A 22,835-nucleotide genomic window follows, 5' to 3' on the forward strand; every position below is an offset into this window, starting at 1 on the left:
TATTAATAGTATATGATAAGGTAAAAGGAAAATTTAAAATATTTCTTTTCTTTTATTTTAGCCAAGGGTAAAGAAAGTGGATATAAAGTAAATTTCCCCTTTTATTCCAATATCTTGTTATCCTTAGTCGAGAAGGGAGGGGAACTCGACTCTGACTCTTCTATTACATTTACAAGAATCGTCAATGATCAATCCACGTCCTTAGCATAAAGCGCGACTTGCTTAGCATCGAAAGCTAGTATAATTTTCTCTTTTCTAGAGAAACAAGATTTGACTTATCTTTTGCAAAACTAAGAATTAAAGGAAGTGATGATGTAAGAACAATTTTAACCCACCAAAGTACAAACACTATAACACATGGTATAACACCTCAGAGCAATTGATTTTAGCTCCCGTTTGGCCAATTTTGAAGTTGAAATTTGAAAATTTGAGGCTTTGACGTTGTGATTTTTGGAATTTGAAGTTATACTTGGACATGCATTTTATTTGAAATTTTTTTGAAGTTTTGAAAGTGGAAGTCCTGAAAGCACACTTGAAAATAGTTGAAGATCCTAACAGATATTTGAGGATGAACTTTCAAAATGTATAGTCAAACGCTAGCGCTACAATTTGAATGGATAAAAACTAGAAATGTTACTTCAATATCCTCAAAGAAAAACATAAACAAAAACCAAAGGAAAACAGAATCAAAGCATAAAAAGAGAAAACATCATGCTATAAGATTGTGTGTTTTTCCAGTCTCACTTTGTCTTTCTCCTTAGTACCTGTAGTGAGCAGGCTTGTAAGGACCCTCAACTGGTACACTAATGTAATCAGCTTGGTCCTTGGAGAGCTTAGTGAGCTTGACTCCGAGCTGTCCGAGATGAAGGGCAGCAACCTTCTCATCGAGGTGCTTTGGCAAGACGTACACCTTCTTCTCATACTTGCCACTTGCCTTCTCCTTCCACAACTCAAGCTGAGCAATGACTTGGTTAGTGAAAGAGCACGACATGACAAAACTGGGGTGTCCAGTAGCGCATCCCAAGTTCATGAGACGACCCTCAGCTAAGACAATGATGCCACTCTTGGTGTCGGGGAAGACCCATCTGTCAGTTTGAGGCTTGATTGTGATTCTCTTCACTCCAGGGTAGGTCTCAAGACCAAGCATGTCGATTTCATTGTCAAAGTGGCCAATGTTGCAGACAATGGCATTGTTCTTCATCTTCCTCATGTGGTCAACCATGATGATATCCTTGTTACCAGTTGTGGTAACAAAGATATCAATTTCGGAAACAACATCCTCGAGAGGAAGAACCTGGAGACCTTCCATAGTAGCCTGGAGAGCACAGATTGGGTCAATCTCAGTCACAATCACACGCGCACCTGCTTGCTTCATTGCAGCAGCACAACCCTTGCCAACATCACCATAACCGGCAATAAGGGCAACCTTCCCAGCAATCATAACATCAGTAGCCCTCATGAGTCCATCGGGCAGTGAGTGGCGACATCCATACAAGTTGTCAAACTTGAGTACACACCAAGACAAAAAAATTCATCAAGTCAATTAGCTTGATGTGATAATTCAAAACTATAACAGAAAATTAGAATTCTATGATTGGAAAAATGTTCACTTTAAGCTATAAAATAAGAGGAATATCAAATTTACCTCAAGAAAATGATGAATGTTTATTTCTCCCACATATCAAATGAGTTAAAGATACAACTAAACATGAACCTATAGATCAAGACTCAAATTCAACAATAACTATAGATTTAATGTTGAACCTCAACAAAGAAAAGTCAACAACAACATGCTAAGTATAATCCCACGAGTGAGGTCTAGTAGGGTAGACTCAACGAACGGAGCTAGAATTTCGATGTCAAAATATAAAAAAGTAAAATCGCGTACAAGTCAACAGTGTCAATATGTAATATATACTATTACCTAGCTACACAATGTAAATTTCCGAGACAAAAGGGTGTATGTGATCTACCTCGATGGGGAGGTTGTTACCAATAGACCCTCAGCATAAGTAAACAATTTGAAAGAGGTGGACAACGACGAAATAATGTGAAACAGAGAGCATTACACAAACAGTAACGATAACGAAATAATGCAATAATCGGAGCACAAAAAGATACCTTGCTCTTGGTGACAGAGTCATTAACATTAATAGCAGGGAAAAGCAAAGTTCCATTAGCCTGCATCTGATACAATCTCTTAACACCAGTAGTAGTTTCTTCCGAAACACCAACAAGTCTCTCCTTCATCTTCGTATACTTTAACGGATCGCTTTTCAACCCATCCTTAATAATAGTAAGCACAAGCTGAAATTCAACATTATCAGTAGAATGAGGATCTGGAAATTTACCAGTTTTCGCGTATTCCTCTTCAGCTTTAACACCTTCATGAATCAACAATGTAGCATCACCACCATCATCAACAATCAGATCGGGTCCACCACCTGGACCCCAATCAAGTGCCCTCTCCGTACACCACCAATACTCCTGCAATGTTTCCCCTTTCCACGCGAAAACGGCGGCGCTGTCACGCGCTGTCGCAGCAGCCGCGTGATCTTGCGTTGAGAAAATGTTGCAGGAACACCATCGAACTTCAGCACCCAATGCAGTGAGAGTTTCGATTAGGACAGCGGTTTGGATCGTCATGTGTAAACTTCCGGTGATTTTTGCACCTTTGAATGGCTGTGATGGACCGAATTCAGTACGACAAGCCATTAATCCAGGCATTTCGACTTCGGCTAGCTCGATTTCGAGGCGGCCGAAATCGGCCTGGGACATGTCCTTGACCTTGTACTCGCGGCCCGAGGTGGTTTTCTCGACGATTAACGCCATGGGTAGAGAGAGTAAAGTGGAAAATGTGAAAAATTGAGAGAATTTTGAAGTTTTTTGGGAAGAAGAAGAAGAGTGGGACAGAGGAATGAAATGGAGTTTGAGTGATTTATATAGAGATGAAGAATGGAAAATGGACGGCTAGGATTTGTTTGATCATATTTTTAGATTGCTAAATTGTGGGATTTTTGGTAAAAATGAATGGTAGGAATTATTTGCAAATTTTTTTTTTATATTGGTAATTGGTAAGGTAAACCATAAATAATGGAGAATAATTAGAGTTTTGTTGGAAAAAAACAAACAAACAAACCTTTTTTCATGTTTTGTTTCTCATTCGGTATTTGATAGTCATACTAAGATCTAACAACATACTCATAGTGTAATTCTACGAGTGGAGTTGGAAAAAGATGGAGTATAAGCATACCTTACCTTACTTTAGTAGGTAGATAAGTTGCTTCGATAGACCTTTGACTCAAGAAAAAATATATCAAAGCAGAATAGAAAAAAAATAACGATAGTGAAGAAATCATAGCAAAATACTATAGAAAGCATGATTGCCTCCTGACTAATTAAATTTTCATTCACGTCGAAAAGTTTAACGTTAGAGATTGAGTGCTTTCTAACATAAACAATTCCATGCGATCATATTTAAAACTTAAATTCGAAACATTTAATTAAGAATGATAGAGTATTCATAACTAACCATACTTATTTGTTTACGAGAGGATTGTGTACTATGAAGTATATATATTAGACTATAAACTCAAAGACTATTATATATTACTAATAATAACTTGTATTTTGTCGTAAGAATTCATAAATTTTAAATATTGATCAGTTTATATTCGTGTAGAGTACATTATCATCGAAAATTATAAAAGATTATGGATTACTTTACTCTAACTTTAAGTTTTTAGGTTATTTTTTCCACACAATTGATGATACTTCCAACCAATCCCCCTAAATTAATTTATTTTGGTCAAATTAACATAATTAGTTAGGTACAAAGTTGGTCCCTGATTGGACAATGGAAAAATAGTGCATAAAGAGTAGTTTTTTATGGTTGACAATGGCGGAGTTAGTTAGGGTCGAAAGGTTCATCTGAACCGCTTTCGATGGAAAATTACATAGTTTATACATGATTGAAATAATTTTTATGTATATATAGTAGATGTTGAACCTTCTTTGACCTTTTTGTGTGTTTTATTATTTATACTTCTGACACCCTTAATGAAAATTATGACTCCACTGCATATTTGAAACTTTTGATTTTTTTTAACCAATCACTTTCATATATTTGCACATAATATATTCATCACCAATATTTCGTGGAGGACAAGATTATATTTTTTTTATTTAAAAAACTTTTTTTTGGAAGAGTTGGTGGGTAGAATAAGATTGTACTAGATGTTAACTACTTAACTTCACGTTCACAGTTTCATGCATTTACAACAATATTTATTTATTTATTTATTTTTATAGCTAGACGATTTTGGATAATTGCTAAATTTATTAATTTGAATTCATGTTATATAACATCTGCTAAGAGAAAAGTAATTTATATCAGAATATTTTATTTTTTAAATTTTAACTCAAGATACTTAAATATTATTCATCTCACCATATTTCTTGAATCTTGATCTTTGTTATGAGAACAAATTAAATATTGAAAAATGGGAGTATTTTTGTAATGAACTAGTAGTCCTATAGACCTTCACCAACCAAGAAAGGAATTCAAAGTCAAATGCTATATTTTTTTAATCTTTTAACCAAACATTGATTAGGTAGATGAAATTGACATTGATCAACAACATTGTCTTATATATGTATAGAAAATATATAACTTCATAAGAATGTAACAAATAATATGAGATTGTCTTTGTTATGAAACATTTTATCTTCAACAGAAGAATAAAGATAATATGAAATCGTCTTCGTTATAAAATATTTTACCTTTTATATAAAAAAAATTGATAAAAATTCAGATTTAATCGAATGGGAAGTTAGTGATGAACTCGTGCATGACAACACATAGAATATATACAAAAATATATGTTTTGGTTGTTGTTAGTTGTTATGCTCTAAATACGTGGCCATACGATTTTCATTCCCCAATACATACCTACTTATAAAATTACACTAATATGTCATCAAATATATTAAATTAATTTATTATAACTAAATATTAAATGAAATTAACTATGGTCTATGTACAAAAAAAATACCACATATATATTGTAACGTTTGATATAAATATAGAGTATAAATAAAAATTTATTATACTTTAATACTTTTTAATAGAGCAAATATACTTTACTTATGATAAAATATTGAAATTTGGTATAGTTTCGAGATTTTTTTTTGCACGATTCAAAACTATTGTGATATAACTGTCTTTTTATTTATTTATCATTCTCTATTCAAATATTAGGTTTTTGTTTGCACCACTCACATACAACACAATGTAATATTTGATATATACATTGAGTGAACACAGTCTTGAAATAATAACAATAATATATTTAGTAAAATTTCACTAAGTGAAGTTTGAGGATAATGATATAAGCAGATTTCATCAATATCTCATGAAAAGTAGATAGATTATTTTTAAAAAATTATAAATATCTGAGTAAATTGTTTTGCTCCATGCAAAGGCACAAAACCCAACTACCCTAGTTAACAAGATCTCACCAAGTCAAAAAGAGACATGTTGACATCATGGATTCATCATGGTTCTATTCTAACTAATTATAGTAAAGCTAATAACAACAATTTTTGGTCCAATATTCTATTGCTACTTTTTCCAAAAGGACAAAATATACAATCTAACATTTTCCTATGTTCTCTTGAAAGGAGGTCCAAAAAGTGTTTTTGTTATCCCTTTTTTGTTTTTGTTATTTTTTACTCACATTACGATTAGATAAAACAAACAATCCAATATTTTGTTCACTTAAATATGAATAAATTATTAATTAGAAACTAATATTGTTTATAGGATTCAAATTGTGAATCCTGTTTATTCGAGTTGAGGGTCTATTAAAAATAATTTTTTGCTTTCATAGGATAACACTATTTGTAGACTCCACTTGTGAACTATATTAAATATGTTATGGTTATCGTAAAATTTTAAATATATTAACCTTATATTCTGATTCCGCTTACTATAAGGTGTGTTTGTGGTAGACTTTGGTTGGTAAGTTAGATTTAAAAATGACCATCGTGCTCAACAAGGCATACACCAACTATTCCCTAGTCCCAAGTGGGGTCATAATTAACACTTAGATCAACCTACTAAATTCTTACCAACTTTTTTTTTCCTATTTAGTATTCGGTATTTATATGAGAGTCTGATTAAATTTAAATTCGTGTTAAAAAGTATCACATTGAAAAGTAAAACGGTCCTTAACAAAGACAATTTTGCACTCAGAAGGAGTTGAATTCTTACTAACTTTGAAAATGGCATGTTGTGCATTATGAATTCATGACAACATTTAGGGGTGTGCATATTTAGAGTAAAATCGATAATTTGAATCGAAAAATTATACAAGTTGCAATCATTTTCATATTGATAGGATGAAAATTTTCGTTTTAACGTTGATCAAAACTCATGCAGTTTGTTCTTGAAAAATGAAATGTAACAAGTAAAATCGAACAAGGGAGTATAGTTTATGCTTGTTGGTAACTTTCTGAAGCTTAGTTTTGAATTTTTTTTCCCGTAACTAATGATTAAATCAATAACCAACTTGTTAGCGATCAATAACTTATTACATGATATTCGATATATTAACAATTTTGTAACGATTTCAAAATTAGACTAAACCAAGATACGCAACATTAGCCAACTACCAATTGTTTCGGTATTATCAATGTAAGAGAGATATCACAACTTAAATTTTCTCTTTATATATATTCAATCCAAATATTAAACTCAACCGATATCTATCTACTCACTAGCTAAGTTAGAATATCTAACTTATAAATTATACCAAATTTAAGGAGTTATATTTAGCCTACTTAACTTTAACATAAATTCACTTAAATTATCAAATACAAACAATAAATTTCAACCACCAAAATACATATCACTTCCTAACCCTCAAATTTCACCAACTCCCCAAAAATTAGCTTTACCAAACATCCTCAACAAACTTTTAATTATTTTTTTCCAAAAAAAATAAGAATATATTTTTTTAAAATTTTTTTAAAAAAAAACAAAAGGGTATTATTGTCAATTCACATAAACTCATCTCTTTAAAAACTCCCCCTCCATTTCTTCACTTCCCCTGTTTTTCACCCTCTCTCACTCTGTTTTCCTCTGTTTTTTCCTCTTCAAAATTCCTCAAATTTTCGTCAAAAATGGATCCAGTTTCAGTATGGGGCAATGAACCCCTTAACACAACAGACCCAGAAATCTTCGACCTCATAGAAAAAGAAAAACGTCGTCAATGTCGCGGTATCGAACTCATTGCATCAGAAAACTTCACTTCATTCGCCGTAATTGAAGCTCTAGGCAGTGCCTTAACCAACAAATACTCAGAGGGTATACCGGGAAACCGTTATTACGGTGGAAACGAATACATTGACCAAATCGAAAATCTCACTAGAAGTCGAGCATTACAAGCATTTCACTTAGATCCAACGAAATGGGGTGTTAATGTTCAGCCATATTCAGGTAGCCCAGCTAATTTCGCTGCGTATACAGCAGTTTTAAACCCCCATGATAGGATTATGGGTTTAGATTTGCCGTCAGGAGGGCATTTAACACATGGGTATTATACATCTGGTGGGAAAAAGGTTTCTGCTACTTCGATTTACTTTGAGAGTTTGCCTTATAAGCTGGATTTTACAACTGGATATATTGATTATGATAGATTGGAAGAGAAAGCAATGGATTTTAGACCTAAATTGCTTATTTGTGGAGGGAGTGCTTATCCTAGAGATTGGGATTATAAGAGATTTAGAGAAGTTGCTGATAAATGTGGAGCTCTTTTGCTTTGTGATATGGCTCATATTAGTGGACTTGTTGCTGCTCAGGTATAACTTTTTGATGGATTTCTGTTTTAAAGATTGTAGTTTTTTTTGTTTATGATCGTGGTGTTGGGGTCAGCTTTGGCGGTATTTCGACTAATGGGAAGAATCGCCTAGTGTTAATTGTACATGAGGGTCTCATGCATGCTCTCGACCACTTCATTGGCCACTAGGCAATACGTTGAGTGCTTTAAAGATTGTATTTTTATGTCATATTTTGATTCTGAATTGGTTTAGAGGTAGATTTGGCTGTCATTTTGATTCGTTTAGTCGATCCCAACTAGTTTTGTTTCCATGCTATTTTTTGTTGCATTGTGATCTAGGCACACCCCATTTTTGTTTCCATGCAATTTATGATCAAATGTTTTAGTTTGTTTGTCTTGTTCTGACTTGGCACGTAGTTTAAGAAATTAACAAAGCTTTTGAATTTCGTGGTCTTGAACTAAAGATATGTAGTCATTTTGATTCATCTAGTCGATCCCGGCTAGTTTTGTTTCCATGCCAATTTTTGTTGCATTGTGATCAAGACACACCCCTTTTTTGTTTCCATGCTAGTTATTTTTAATGTTTCAGTTTGTTTGTCTGATTTTTACTTGACACGTAGTTTAAGAAATTAACGAAGCTTTTGAATCTGGTGGTTTTGAACTAAAGATATGTAGCCATTTTGATTCATATAGTCGATCCTAGCTAGTTTTGTTTCCATGCTAATTTTTGCTGCATTGTGATCTAGACACACCCCCTTTTTTGTTTCCATGCTAGTTCTTTTTAATGTTTCAATTTGTATTTCTAATTTTGACTTGACACGTAGTTTAAGAGTCTAATGAAGACTTTTGAATCTCGTGGTATTAAACTAAACATACGTATAAGAAACATTCTTTTTGTAAGACAAACAAATTGAAACATTGGGAATAGTAATTTTTCGAAATATTAGATCATGATGATATGGATTTGGTTGACCAAATTTGCACAATTTGGATGTCTTGGTGATCTGGTTTTTATGCTTTGTGATACATGAGTTAGTGTTGAAATTGGTTATTAGCTGAGTTTGTGGTTCTATCAATGCTTTGTTTCGCATGATTATCATGAAGCTTAACGGTGAATTACAACGTCAGTTGTCTTCACATAAGTAGTATATACTAGAATCTGATTTATAATGATTTGCATTTGTTATATACACCGCGTTTTGAGTTGTGAATTTGGAATTCCGGGACTGTGTTTTTGTTAGAGTGTGTTGAAACTCATTGTTTGTGGATACAGGAAGCAGCAAATCCCTTTGAATACTGTGATTTGGTCACTACCACTACCCACAAGAGCTTAAGAGGTCCACGAGCAGGTATGATCTTCTACCGCAAGGGTCCTAAGCCACCTAAGAAGGGCCAGCCTGAGGATGCAGTATACGACTTTGAAGACAAGATTAATTTTTCGGTTTTCCCCTCTCTCCAGGGTGGTCCTCACAACCACCAAATCGGTGCTTTAGCTGTCGCTCTGAAACAGTCCATGACTCCCGGTTTTAAGGCCTATGCTAAGCAAGTTAAGGCCAATGCTGTTGCTCTTGGCAAGTTTTTGATGAGTAAAGAATACAAGCTTGTCACTAGCGGAACTGAGAACCATCTTGTTCTTTGGGATCTTCGTCCTCTCGGTTTGACTGGTAAGAAGATCAAAGTACACTCGCTCTTTTGGAGTCTCGAGTACTCTAAGCATTACTAGTGAATGACATAAATGTATCTGTTTTGACATTTTTTCAGGTAACAAGGTGGAGAAGCTTTGTGACCTTGCCAACATTACTGTTAACAAGAATGCTGTATTTGGTGACAGCAGTGCTTTGGCCCCTGGAGGTGTTCGTATCGGTAAGAGCTCATCTTTTTTGTTGGTTGTTACTATTAAGCAATAGATCAGTAAGGCTTCATTCTCAAAATCGTCCATGACCTCCTCCTGATCACATCACAACTCTTACTGTTGCTCCAAGGTTCTCCTTCGAGACTATATCCATAGTAGGATAGTGACTAACGGGGTTTCTTTATGTAGGTACTCCCGCCATGACATCGAGGGGTTTGCTTGAGAAGGACTTTGAACAGATTGGTGAGTTCCTTCATAGGGCTGTGACAATCACCTTGAACATCCAGAAAGAACATGGAAAGCTTTTGAAGGACTTCAACAAGGGACTTGTTAATAACAAGGAAATCGAAGAACTCAAAGTAGATGTCGAGAAATTTGCCTCCTCTTTCGACATGCCTGGATTCAAAATGTCTGAAATGAAGTACAAGGACTAAACTCACACTTCGCGCTACGTCTACTCATGCCTTTTTTTTAGTTTTTGTTCATCTTGTTTGGTTGTTGAAATTCATTTTCTGAGAAGAAAAAAAATAAGTATCATGCCTTGTTACTCTGTACTTTGTAATTTTAGGTTAGTGATTGAATCTTGTCTTGAAAGAAGTATGTAGTTTGCCTCTCCCTCTTTGGTTACTACTATTCAAACATGAACTCGTTTTTCTAATTCTTAAGAAACTTGTTTTCCTGAAGAAAAAAAAATCAAAAATTTTAACCAACCAAACATGAGTCGTGCCAGTTCCTCCTTAACTTGATATTCCACATCATGAGTTCGTTCATCTTTATTATGCATGATTATAAAACCAGTATCACATGTATTTCGATGCAAGTACAAGATAAGGTTAGATATCTTATGATTTAACTCGGAGATTAAAATTATATTATGTTTGATTGAAGGTGTACTAAACCAAACTTTGTTTTCACGTTTTCATCACTTAGTGATCTAGCATATAGTTAAACAAGTTGATCCTACAAATTGAATATAAATTTTATCGCAATCCTAATTCTGAAACATCTCATCTTATTCCATTCAACTTTAATATTATTGTATTTCACCTTTCAGATGAAATAAATTAATTCTGAAATTATATTTCAATATTGTAATTTAGATATAATTTTATCCACGAACCAAACGAGTTTCGTTGATAGCAATTGAAATTTGACTTATGAAAGCCTTAGCATGTGCCGTGGGCCTTTAGTTTCTATGGTCACTACTCACTACCATAACAAACTTCTTTTCTAAAAAATGAGTGGAAATTATTTGATATATATAACAGTAGGAGAATTAACAAATATACTTAGATTAAATTAAATTTAAAAAAATGATATTAATAGATATTACAACAATAGTTCCTCGGACTCAGAAAGTAATAATGAAAATACTTAACTCAATAATAGATTTCGCAGCTACCACCGTTGGAACTAATGAAGCAAATGTTGCATATGGTAATTTGTAACTATTGTCAAATATATATATCGTCGATAGCCAAAGGATCCAAAAATACATGAAAAATAACATAAGTTATCAAGTGAGTTTTCAAGGGTTTTTCCTTAGTACTGAATCTAATCCTTCACGAAAAAGTAAAAAGAAACATATAATTTGATCAATTCAGGTGAAATTTAAAATGATGTTGCTCGATCTTTCAACAATATTTGAATAGAGTTAAGTCAAACGATTTCGATATAAGATTTTTCAAGAGATATTAGATACACTTGCCTCTTGAAGCTCCTTATTATAGTTACAATTTTCTTCATCACAATCATACTCAAAATGTTTACTTTTAATTATTGTTTTCTCTCTAATCATGAGCTTTTGAATTTCTCACATGTAGATGTTAATGAAAATGATGCAAAAAGAACATGGAGTGTTACTTTGTATATATACAAAGAGAAACATTACATTACATATAATATCGATGGTTGCGGAATCAAATTTTTAATTAAAATATTCAAAATATAAAGAAAAGTAAATTACAAAGAATTCAAACAACTTCAATAGTAATTATATATACATAAAAGATATGGTTGATCGTATATGTATATTATTATTTTCTAACAAAAGGAGTTTAGATTGCGGTCCTTTAACTTCACCTATGATGGTTACCAATTAATGAAGTTGGAATGAATCGTACCAGACTGAGTTCAAATTACAATAAAGGTAATAATAAATTAAATAGTGAATTCTTTTTATTTGCTTAGATTTTATCCAATAGAATCATTAATATAGTTTATCTCAATAAATTCATCATCAAGATGCATTCAAATTGATCCGATCATACCAAAGTCAACAACTTTTGTCATGACATATGAAGGAAATTAAAGTAATAGAAAAATATCTTAACAAACTAATAATTGAGTCCTAAAATTTCAACAAATTGTTCCCAATAGTCAACAATATGACCATTTCAATCATTGTTCTTTCAATTATGTATATGTCATTGGTCTATTTCTCACTATAATTCTTGAAATATAATATTACACTTTGAAACCTAAAGTTTCATTAATATCACAAAGGTCCACTCAATTTTGTATAAAGTATCAAATTAGAAGTACGTACTACAGGAAGTCAAGATTTCACATGGATCAATATAAATGAATCAAACTATATATTGATAAACTAATATACCAGCAATGTAATATAACATCAAATGATTAAATTAATGTTTCAACAATGTGATGACATAAAAAGGATTTAATTAATTAATCCAATTTGAGTGCTATTATTGATAAAAATTAAAATTAAAAGGACCACAAAATTAATGAACAAAGTTGACATTGGGACCAAAAGAGGACAAAAATAAAATTAGGAGGACTGTATCTGTCTACATTTATAAACATGTCGGTCAAGGAGCTAAAGTTTAGTTAAATGACACTTAAGCCCCAAAAGTACTTGAAATTACAATAACAATATGCAATGAAAGTTCCCTTTTGGATTAGTCTCTACCGACAAATTTGTGTGATAATTCTAGTTTCACTCTTTACTCTTCGGAATTTTTCGATTTAAATTCGACTTTAGTTAGACTTCAAGAGGAAGAATGGACGAACCTCGAGAAAAGAGGGACAACATCTTTATTTACCCTCTGACAGTTGAAAATATAAAAGTGCTTCGAGGATGTATATAGGATTATCCAAAGCGTATTTTTAGAAGAAGCAAGTAAATTAATCATCAAGTTTGAAAATTATTTTAATACAACATGACCACGCCAAATTGAATTAATGAAAAAGTCGATCGAAAGCCGTTCATTGGCCTTGGGAGCTTTCTAGTTGAGGAAGCCATAATTTATCGAAGTTACTAAATAATGTATCTTCTATATTTTTCATCAGTACACATATCGCGTAATTTAATCTATCCACCAAACTTTGAAAGGAAGAAAAATATTACCTAGTGCTTTTCAACTTTGATGGAGTTATAAGAACTTGTTCAACCTCCATGTTTCTTCACTCAACTTCATTGATTATTAGCAGAGGTCGGACTTCAGAATTATTATTTTGAAGTTTAAATTTAAGATTTAGTTGTTTTCAATTACTAATTTTAAACTAAAATATCGTAAATATTATAATAAATTTCATTTAAAAAATATAAAATTTAGACTCTCCTGAAAGTCATATCCTCAAGTGAGAATGTGGTTTAGAGTCTTGACACGCATTAGTACCCACTTGCACATTAAAGAACAAGGGTGCCTTTCAATTCTCAATATAGTAGGGTACATTGTCACCCACACAGATAAAAAATTAAAAAAATTCAAAGGATAAATCCTTAAAAAGTCAATATCAACATGCATGTTCACTATTTATTGTTGTGAAAAGAAGAAATAGAGACCATTTGCCCAATTTATTTATTTTTGGTTTTTCGCTCGATATTCGGAGTCTGTATTAGAATTCCGACTAAATGCAGATTGCATATCATAAGGTCCATTCGCCATTCGGATGTGGCGCTCTCAATATGATTTTTTTCATATCTATGACTCGAACTTGAACTCGAACTCGAACTCGAACTCTTTAATTAAGGATGAATCAGTCTCACCACAGCACCACAACTCACGTCGGTATCATTGGCCCAATTAATAAGAAAGATGTAGGAAGTTTCCTATTACATGTGCTAAACCTAGATAAGGGTGTCCCCTCATGGGTACCCTTCAAAAAAAGACACAAATTTAAGACCTGTCATTTCTACATTTAAGAAAACTCTAGAGCTTATCTGTTTTCTTTCATGTGGTACATGAAATATCGTAACTAGAATTTTATTTACGAATTCAATAAAATTCAATAACTTAGATACTTGACTCAGTAATATGTATAACAAATTCAGTAATATATGTTTTTAGCTATTGCATGATTGATTAAAATAAATTACGGAATAATTTATTCCAGTATTAATTTTTTTTCTGAGATTATGTGAACTAAACTAAGATCTAAACAATAAGACTGCAATCCCATTATATTAACTGTACGTACGCAAAATATTCTGTCGGTGACAAATGGCCATACACTTCCAAAAAAACAAAAGAAAAAAACAAACATTAATCAACGTTGACCCATTCATAATAATAAAAAATAAATAAATAATTAAACCTAGTACCAAGAGAGCCTCAACTATGATAATTGAGAGATTGTTACTGAGCATTTCTAGTCACACCGAAAAAGAGATTAAATGACAAAGCAAGGCAATACGTCTGTTAGACTCATCGCAGAGTATAGCTTACGTCCAAATATCAAATAGGGAAATAAGGCACCGCCTATGAAGAAAATGAAAAGAATTCATTATGACATCAATTCTGAGAAGACAGATTAGACTTGGCAGTATAGTGAATAAAACATTCCGCTTTAACAGGATCAGGAAAGGGCGGCACCCAAAAAATATTACGTAGCCATAGATAATCTATCCTAATACAAACATTTGTAAATTTACGCGTTATATATTATTATTACTACAATTATTGTTAATGTTATTTATAGTATATACTTAATTTAAACTATTAATAAACTACTAAAAAAAAAGAATATATTGCAATATATCCAACAAACACAATCCCATAATTTTCTCTTGCCCCTCTTCTTTAGGTCCACCACTTATTTTTTCCTTTATAATCCTCTCATCTTCACATTCCCAATTCCTCAACAAACACAATATTCCCAAATAAATCTCTTTCTACCTATTTTCAAAAAATATTTGGTCATTTTTCTATGATCAATGGCATCATCTCCTATTGATACAAGCAAAGAAATGAAATTAGAGAGATATAATAGCTACATTAGAAGATTAAATAGCACAAAATTAATTGTTGCTTCTTCTAAACTTCTTTTTAGAGTTACACTTTTAGTAGCTCTAATATTAATCTTTTTTTTCATCATAAATTACCCTCCTTTTACCTCATCGGAAAATAGTAATCCACATCATCATAATATTCACACCACCACCCATAACCTCCTCTCCTCCTCCTTCTACGGTGGTGGCGCCGCTTGGGAGAAACAAGTCCGCCACTCCTCCACTCCTCGACGTGTCAATGGTTTATCCGTATTGGTTACAGGTTAGTACGATTATATAATTTACGCGATTTTATTTAATTTAATTTAAATCCAATGCATGTACACATAAATATCGTAAAAGTTAGTGTAATTATTATGTTTGTATAAAAGTCAGAGTTATAAAAAAATTAAATTCTGAATTCGCTTCTAATTCAGGTGCGGCTGGTTTTGTTGGTTCTCATTGCTCAATGGCATTAAAGAAACGTGGGGACGGTGTCTTGGGAATAGACAATTTTAATTCCTATTATGACCCTTCATTGAAACGTGGGCGCCAAAAGTTATTGGCGCAACACGAAGTCTTCATAGTGGAAGGTGATATAAACGATGCCGAGTTGTTATCCAAACTGTTCGACATTGTTCCATTCACACATGTACTACATCTAGCCGCGCAGGCGGGGGTGCGGTACGCGATGAAAAATCCACTATCGTACATCCAATCGAACATTGCAGGGTTTGTCAACTTATTAGAGACGGTCAAGTTAGCTAACCCTCAACCCGCGATTGTCTGGGCATCGTCCAGTTCGGTTTACGGGTTGAACACAAATGTACCATTTTCCGAAAGTCATCGTACGGATCAACCGGCTAGCCTTTATGCTGCAACGAAAAAAGCCGGTGAAGAAATTGCACATACGTATAATCATATTTACGGTCTTTCTTTAACCGCATTAAGGTTTTTTACTGTTTACGGACCGTGGGGTAGACCAGACATGGCCTATTTTTTTTTTACTAAGGACATGGTACAAGGTAAACCAATAAATGTTTACGTTACACAAGATGATAAAGAGGTGGCACGTGACTTCACGTATATCGATGACATCGTTAAAGGGTGTATCGGGTCGTTAGACACGGCGGAGAAGAGCACCGGGAGTGGTGGCAAGAAGAAGGGTCCGGCCCAATTAAGGGTGTACAATTTAGGTAACACTTCACCAGTATCAGTAAACAAATTGGTGACAATTTTGGAGAATTTATTAAATGTTAAGGCTAAAAAAAATGTAATTAAAATGCCAAGAAATGGTGATGTACCATTTACACATGCTAATATTACATTGGCTAAAAAGGATTTTGGGTATAAGCCAACCACAGATTTGTCAAGTGGATTAAGGAAATTTGTCAAGTGGTATGTGAGTTATTATGGGATTCAATCAAAAGATTTAGACTCCTCTAATGACCATTCTCAAGATTGAGTGATATTGAAGATGGTATTCGAGTCAGCTTGTACTGACGCATTTCAGTCATTGTGTCAGATACGATACATGTTACCTATCAGGATCCGACGTCTAGCACATGTATCAGGTAACTCGTTCAGATGGATGAAAAGGCAAAAGGAAAGTTTTATTTTTCCGCATGTTTATATTTTTCTTGTTTTTTTTTATATATACCAAGAAAAATGAGAGGGGGAGGAAAATGACAAGTGTAGATTATTGGTGAAGTGGGGCTTGTAATAAATGTTTTAATTAATAGTTTTTCTGTACAAAAAAATAATTAGTGCAGATAAGCTTTGTCATTAATCAAGAATTGTAATGAGTTGAGATATATATCAATGATAAAAATCAAGATTCTCTTTTATGTTTTTCTTTGACTTTATATTTATCGGTTCTCTTCTGTATTGTTTTTATGTTTTGAAGATTTAAAAAGGGAGGCATAAATTTAAATATGTTAATCTAAATAAAGTGTGTAAAATCATGTTAAAGACAAAATAATGGTGATAATCATACATCCTAAGAATAAATAGTAAAGATAGGCCACATGATGTGTCTTTCAAATTTTCTTTCTTTAATTTCTTGTATTATATACCACTAATCATAAAAGCATATAAAATGGTAGTCCAATATAAGTGAAATAGTGAATTATTGAGACTTTTTTAATTCAAAATAAGTGAAAATTTTAAAGTTTAAAAGTATTAATCTATTTATTCATTCAGATTATCCTTTTTTTTAATGAGGTTTTTAACTACTTTTAAAAAGAGTTGGCAAAGAATCAAAACGATAATATTGAAAATTACTCTTTAATTTATGTCCTTAAATATCTTTATTAAGGGATTCATTTATATTGGACTAAATGAAGTATCTTATAAACGAAATGGAACAACGTAACTTTGCTCTCCCTTCTTGGTATTAATAAAGTGAGTCGATTTTGCCCTTATGAGTTAACAACAATAGCTAAAGGGTGAACCATTTGCAAAGTTCAAGAGGAAATTTGATCCTTAGTTATCGTATAAGATCTAATGAAATTATGCCTAACTAAAATGAAAATGAAACTGAAAACCCTAAACTCATATGCGAATATATTAAGAATTTTAACTTGTTAGATTCAACATTTAAGGTTCTTAGTACTAAACCTATCATACTTTAACCTACAAGTCTGGATTGGACATTCATTGAAACTCCATAAAATTTATTTAATCTTTTGCATCTAAAATACTGAACTCAAATGAACTCGATATTCCCAGGTCTAAAACACATACCCTAAACAAGATATATGACCTTCAAGAACATATATTTATACATGGGCTGGCTGGATTACTGGGCTGGGTAGGATAGTCAAGGCCCAAATAAATAGAAGCCTATGAAAGACCTTTAGGCCCATATCAACAAATTTCCTAATAATTAAGAAACTATTCATTTTGTAGTAAGTAGTAACAATGCGTGGGCTAGCCATTCTTTAGCCATGTTATTGAAAAAATAGCCGTTGTCATGAAGTTTTAAATTCCATAAACGAAACTCCATGATAATGTCCTGAAATTTCATAATGACATTTTCAAATTTCAAATATACATACACCTTAAGAAGTTTGACAACTATAATATAACTTTGCGCCTCGTAAAGTACCTCCTTTATTCTACTACACCTCATGATTAATGGCAGAGTTCGAATTAAACACACGAAAAAATAAAAAAGAATTCAATATCTATCATATATACGTAAAAAGATAATATAATTTTTCAATGAATACCCTGAGTCCTAGCCAGCGCCGGAGCCAGAAATTTTATTAAGGGTATCCAAGAATAATGGTGTGTGACAGTCAAAATAAAGCAAAAAAATATTGTGCTATTTGGGTTCAAACCCTAAACTCCATTCGAATGGACACTCATTACCACTACGCCAAAGGCATATTTTTTGTTAAAGATGTCAAACTTTAAATATATATCCTTTAAATATATAATTTGACATATACATACAATGTAATTTTCCGATAAAGAGTGTTCAATTAGACACCCTGAGATGACTATAGCTACGCCCCTGATCCTAGCTAGCTCCGCCCCTATGTTATATTCTCCATACTAGAACTAGAACGATCATTTAGTTGCTCCCCTCCACATGAAGAACTCAATTTTGTCATTTCAAAGATTGGAAGGTGACAAATGGACACGTGTACGGTTAGATATATAGTTAAAAATAGCCCTGAAGTGACACGTGGATGGACAAGACTGATGTTTTCACAATGGGGAAGGAACCAACCCACATGTAGATTAGGCAAAATGGCCTTTTCCTACAACTCTTCTTTCACGCTCCTATAAGCGCGTGAACCACACGCTCACAAACATCGGGTGAATAATAAAAGAGTAAATTTTAGGTTTAGCACACATAAAAATCATATTTGTATGCTATGACTATAGTTTGTATAATTGCACTCCATAGCAAACTTTATGTTTGCTATCACTATTAATCTGTATATTTCGGTATACATATACATAAAAAAATATGTATTTGTGTCTATTTGTATATTTTGGTATACAAATAGGTTCTGCATTTGCATATTTTGGTATACAAATGGGTCCTGCATTTGTATATTTCGGTATACAAATGGATCCTGCATTTGTATATTTCGGTAGACAAATGGATCCTCTATTTGTATATTTCGGTATACAAATGGGATGGCAAAAACATGAGATGGCAAAAACATGGAATGTTTGCTGCGAATTACAAATAAAAGAAACTATGGCTATAACAGTTAATTTGAATTAATAGTTTGCTATTTCATACAATAGTTTGACATAATTTATCTTTAAATCAAACAGTATCCTTACTTGAATAAGAAACGATGAATGCACATAACACGTATTATTATGATTTACGTATGTCAGATTTTCTTTCACTCCTGAAATGAACTTTTTGACGACTTTCTCTTAGGGGTAAAAATAAATAGATCATCAAGATAGTCTTTGCCAGTAGCGTCTCCTCCTCCTTATGGTTGGATCGTTCCTCATTGTTTCGTTCTTTTAAGCTAATGTTTAAATTTAAAGGAATAAATGTACCCCAGATTTATCTAACATTTTTTTCCTATTAAGAGAAGAAAATACTACTAGGGCTACACAAGCTGAGAAATAAGAAAGTAAAAGTACAAAAAATAATATTCAAGATTCTTTGTATTTGGTGTAAATACCAAAAATAGAAAGTCATTTATTAAAGGTACACTTGAAGATGTATAAGTTTATATTTATACCAATAATAAAAAGCTACAAATCTTATTGATTTTGTGTTTTCTAGTGCACACTTGTTTTCTTATAGGTTGTTTTATATAAGGAGATGTTATTTTCTTTTCCTATGTATGCATTTGGTATTCACAAAACATAAGTTTAACTAATTTAAATTTATGTTTCATGAAATTTGTTTTCATTGAAAGTTTCTCTATTTATAGGATCAAAATTTGAGATATCTAATTAAAAAATGAAAGTTATTATTTACCTTATTTGTTTAGGACAAAAGTGAATAAGATATCTATTTTATGTCGTTTTTTCAAACAGATACATTATTTCTTTCTACTTGGTCTAGATAATTTGAAGATAAATAATTAAGATTGAGTCCTTTTTCTTGAGTTGTTTTATTTAGGGGTGTGCAAAAACCGATTTAACCAATAAACCGAACCGAAAAAAACACTATTGGTTTATTGATATTGGGTTATTGGGCTAACGGTTTTGCAATTTTTTTTATTGGGTTATTGGTTCGGTTTCCGGTTTTATAATTTTTGTTAATGGTTAAACCGATAACCCAATAAGACTATACTAAATTTACTAGTCTTATTGTTAATGGTTAAACGATTGTTACTTTCACACTTTTTCCTTTGAATGTGTCTAGTGTCTAAACTTGCAAGAAAAATGATTGTTACTTTTATGATTATTACTTTCATGCCAAATGCTGGAAAAATCATATGGTTTATTTGAAATTTTCTTATCGTGTATATAATATATATGAGTATTTTCTTATTGGTTAAACCGAAAACCGAACCGTTAAGTACCATAAACCGATTAACCAAAAATCGATAAGAAATATGTTATTGGTTTGGTTATCGGTTTGGCGTATTTACAAACCGAAAACCGATAAACCGAACCAATAACACCTAAAACCGAACCGAACCGACCGATGCGCATCCCTAGTTTTATTAAACATACTTGCATATTGAAGAGACAAATCGACTTTCTTATTCCACATGGGTGACGTTGACGTGAGAAAAAAAAGGCACATATAAAATACATTGTATTTATTCTTTAGAAAATGTTTAGCGATCAATATATTATAATTTATATCACAATATCGCGAGTTTAATTAATCACATTTAAGACAAATCAAAATATGCACTTACTAGGAATACAAGTTTATTACACCCAAATATCCACAACTTGCAATTTTGTTTTAACAAAAAAGCCACATATATAAAATGCCAAACTAATTAATTACTGCTTTTGTAAATATTTTTATTAATGTCTGCCTATTTAATGCAAAATGTGAATTGAAGCACAAAGTAGAAACTCATGTACGTATATTAAGGTAAAGCTATAGGTCGGACGGATTTAAAAATATAAAGAAGTAAATATAAAAAATAAATAAATTAACATAATATGTATATATGAATAAGAAAATTGATCTAATTAAAAAAAACAAAATTAACATATTATACACCATGATTATATAACTAGTTTTCTATCATAATATGTGTAGAGCAATACACTAACTTTTCTTATCTATGACAATATGTGACTAACAAAATTTAAGATATTCTGAAAGACGAGAGATATATGTTTCCTCCATTTCATATTAATTGTCCACTTTATTATAAAAGTTTTGTCCCAAATTATTTGTCAATATTTGAGACATGTTAATTATTTATTTTTTAAAATTTACACTTATAATTAGTTGTTTTGAAAGTGTAAACAAATTTGTAAAATTTCAAAAAAGTTTTTTAAAGAGTAAATTATTAAAATTGTTCTTCTTATTTAATTAAGAAGCCCGTAAAGGAAAAGTGAACAACTATTATTATGGAAGTAAGTATTAAACTTTGAAAGCATCTTGGAAAATAAATTGTTAAACAAATTGCCACTGCAAGTTTGTTTAATTAGAGCTTTGTGATTTGCATTAAAAGAAAAGCCAATATTTTGGAAAACAAAATTTTAAGCATAAACTACCTTGAATTCTGCAAATGAGATATGATGACAATTTATTAGGAAAATTCTTGCATTTTGTTAGGTGAGTTCATGTTTATATAGTTAAAAAAATGAACTATTTCAAAACATTAATTCCCAATTTATAGGAAGTTTCATAAATGTTGTTCTTGAACAAGAAAATCTTGTCTATTTTTTCAAAAGTTCATAATCAACTATAAAAATTTAGATCATACTTAGATGAATAACACGATTTTATTTTTCACTTTTTAAGAGTACTTCTATTATTGAGAAAATAAATATTAAATATTTCATTATCATATGAAGGAGACACTTCCACAAAAATATTATTTGATTCGCCTTTATTACTTTTGTCATCGTTCGTTACATAACCAAACAAAAAACTAATTTTCCAAAGCTTGAACATTTAATTATACAAGCTAAACTATAACTTTATTTGTTCCATTGTCTAGTAAATGCAAGAAAATACTATTAATGAGTAGCTGAGTTTCATAAGGGAACAATACTATGATGAATATACCAACCTCAAACATACAAGTTTAAAGATAGATTTTTAATAAGCCCAACTTCATATACATATAATTAAAGTTTGCAACTTTAAGTTTAGAATACTCAAATTTGAAATTTCAAACTTACATGTCTAAAGTTGAAATCCCATTTGACTTCATAGGTAAATATTTGCAATTCAAATACCACAAGCAATATATCAATTTTAAACGTGAAAATTTGAAGTTAATTAGATTTTATTAAATTCAACTTTAAATACGTATGATTCAAATTTGCAATTTTAACTCCGAAATGTTTAAGTCTGAAGTTAGAGATATGGTAGTTGCAACTTTAAATATACAATCCTAAAGTTTAAACGGTCAAGTGTCAAGCTTAACTTCAGACCTAATTAAATGTTTGAAGTTCAAACACTACAAGCAATATACCAATTTCAAACATACAAATATAAAGCTACATTTTAGTAAATCCAACTTTAGATACATATAATTGAAGTTACCAACTTCAAATCCTAATTTCTTTAGTTTTGCATGTATATGAAGTCGATTCTAAAACGATCAAGTATTGAAAAAGAGAAAGAGTGTATGTGAACAGTCTTAACGTAACTAGTAAAGTTATTGTCATATAACCTAATAATCACATATTCGAGCTATGAAAGTGAGTTAAACTATGTACAATAGACCCTCATGATTCGACATGTTTGATGAATCACACCCCCACCCCA

General features: G+C 31.8%; 3 protein-coding genes across 3 annotated transcripts; 2 read left to right on the plus strand and 1 right to left on the minus strand.

Annotated features, from left to right (window-relative positions):
* Positions 1-584: 584 nt before the first annotated feature.
* Positions 585-2,916, minus strand: LOC102582199 (adenosylhomocysteinase). The gene is made up of 2 exons (XM_006349852.2): positions 2,122-2,916; positions 585-1,504 (listed from the first exon to the last, which is right to left on the minus strand). Exons 1-2 carry the CDS (start codon positions 2,830-2,832, stop codon positions 758-760), a joined length of 1,458 nt encoding a protein of 485 aa, XP_006349914.1. The 5' UTR covers positions 2,833-2,916; the 3' UTR covers positions 585-757.
* Positions 2,917-7,097: 4,181 nt separating this feature from the next.
* LOC102582524 (serine hydroxymethyltransferase 4-like) lies at positions 7,098-10,338 on the plus strand. The gene is made up of 4 exons (XM_006349853.2): positions 7,098-7,863; positions 9,115-9,505; positions 9,603-9,704; positions 9,883-10,338. The coding sequence occupies exons 1-4, from the start codon at positions 7,186-7,188 to the stop codon at positions 10,125-10,127; spliced, it is 1,416 nt and encodes a 471-aa protein (XP_006349915.1). The 5' UTR covers positions 7,098-7,185; the 3' UTR covers positions 10,128-10,338.
* Positions 10,339-14,793: 4,455 nt separating this feature from the next.
* On the plus strand, positions 14,794-16,774 carry LOC102582871 (UDP-glucuronate 4-epimerase 6-like). The gene is made up of 2 exons (XM_006349854.2): positions 14,794-15,212; positions 15,367-16,774. Exons 1-2 carry the CDS (start codon positions 14,876-14,878, stop codon positions 16,392-16,394), a joined length of 1,365 nt encoding a protein of 454 aa, XP_006349916.1. The 5' UTR covers positions 14,794-14,875; the 3' UTR covers positions 16,395-16,774.
* Positions 16,775-22,835: the final 6,061 nt, after the last annotated feature.

Source organism: Solanum tuberosum, unplaced genomic scaffold (genome assembly GCF_000226075.1).
Source record: "Solanum tuberosum cultivar DM 1-3 516 R44 unplaced genomic scaffold, SolTub_3.0 scf00114, whole genome shotgun sequence".
Lineage (NCBI taxonomy): Eukaryota > Viridiplantae > Streptophyta > Magnoliopsida > Solanales > Solanaceae > Solanum > Solanum tuberosum.

Coding starts and splice junctions, on each gene's coding strand:
- LOC102582524 (XM_006349853.2), top strand. CDS start 7,186: ATGGATCCAGTTTCAGTATGGGGCAATGAACCCCTTAACACAACAGAC. Junction 7,864..9,114: donor GTGGACTTGTTGCTGCTCAG/GTATAACTTTTT, acceptor TTGTGGATACAG/GAAGCAGCAAATCCCTTTGA. Junction 9,705..9,882: donor CCCTGGAGGTGTTCGTATCG/GTAAGAGCTCAT, acceptor TTCTTTATGTAG/GTACTCCCGCCATGACATCG.
- LOC102582199 (XM_006349852.2), bottom strand. CDS start 2,832: ATGGCGTTAATCGTCGAGAAAACCACCTCGGGCCGCGAGTACAAGGTC. Junction 1,505..2,121: donor ACTCTGTCACCAAGAGCAAG/GTATCTTTTTGT, acceptor TGTGTACTCAAG/TTTGACAACTTGTATGGATG.
- LOC102582871 (XM_006349854.2), top strand. CDS start 14,876: ATGGCATCATCTCCTATTGATACAAGCAAAGAAATGAAATTAGAGAGA. Junction 15,213..15,366: donor TTTATCCGTATTGGTTACAG/GTTAGTACGATT, acceptor CTTCTAATTCAG/GTGCGGCTGGTTTTGTTGGT.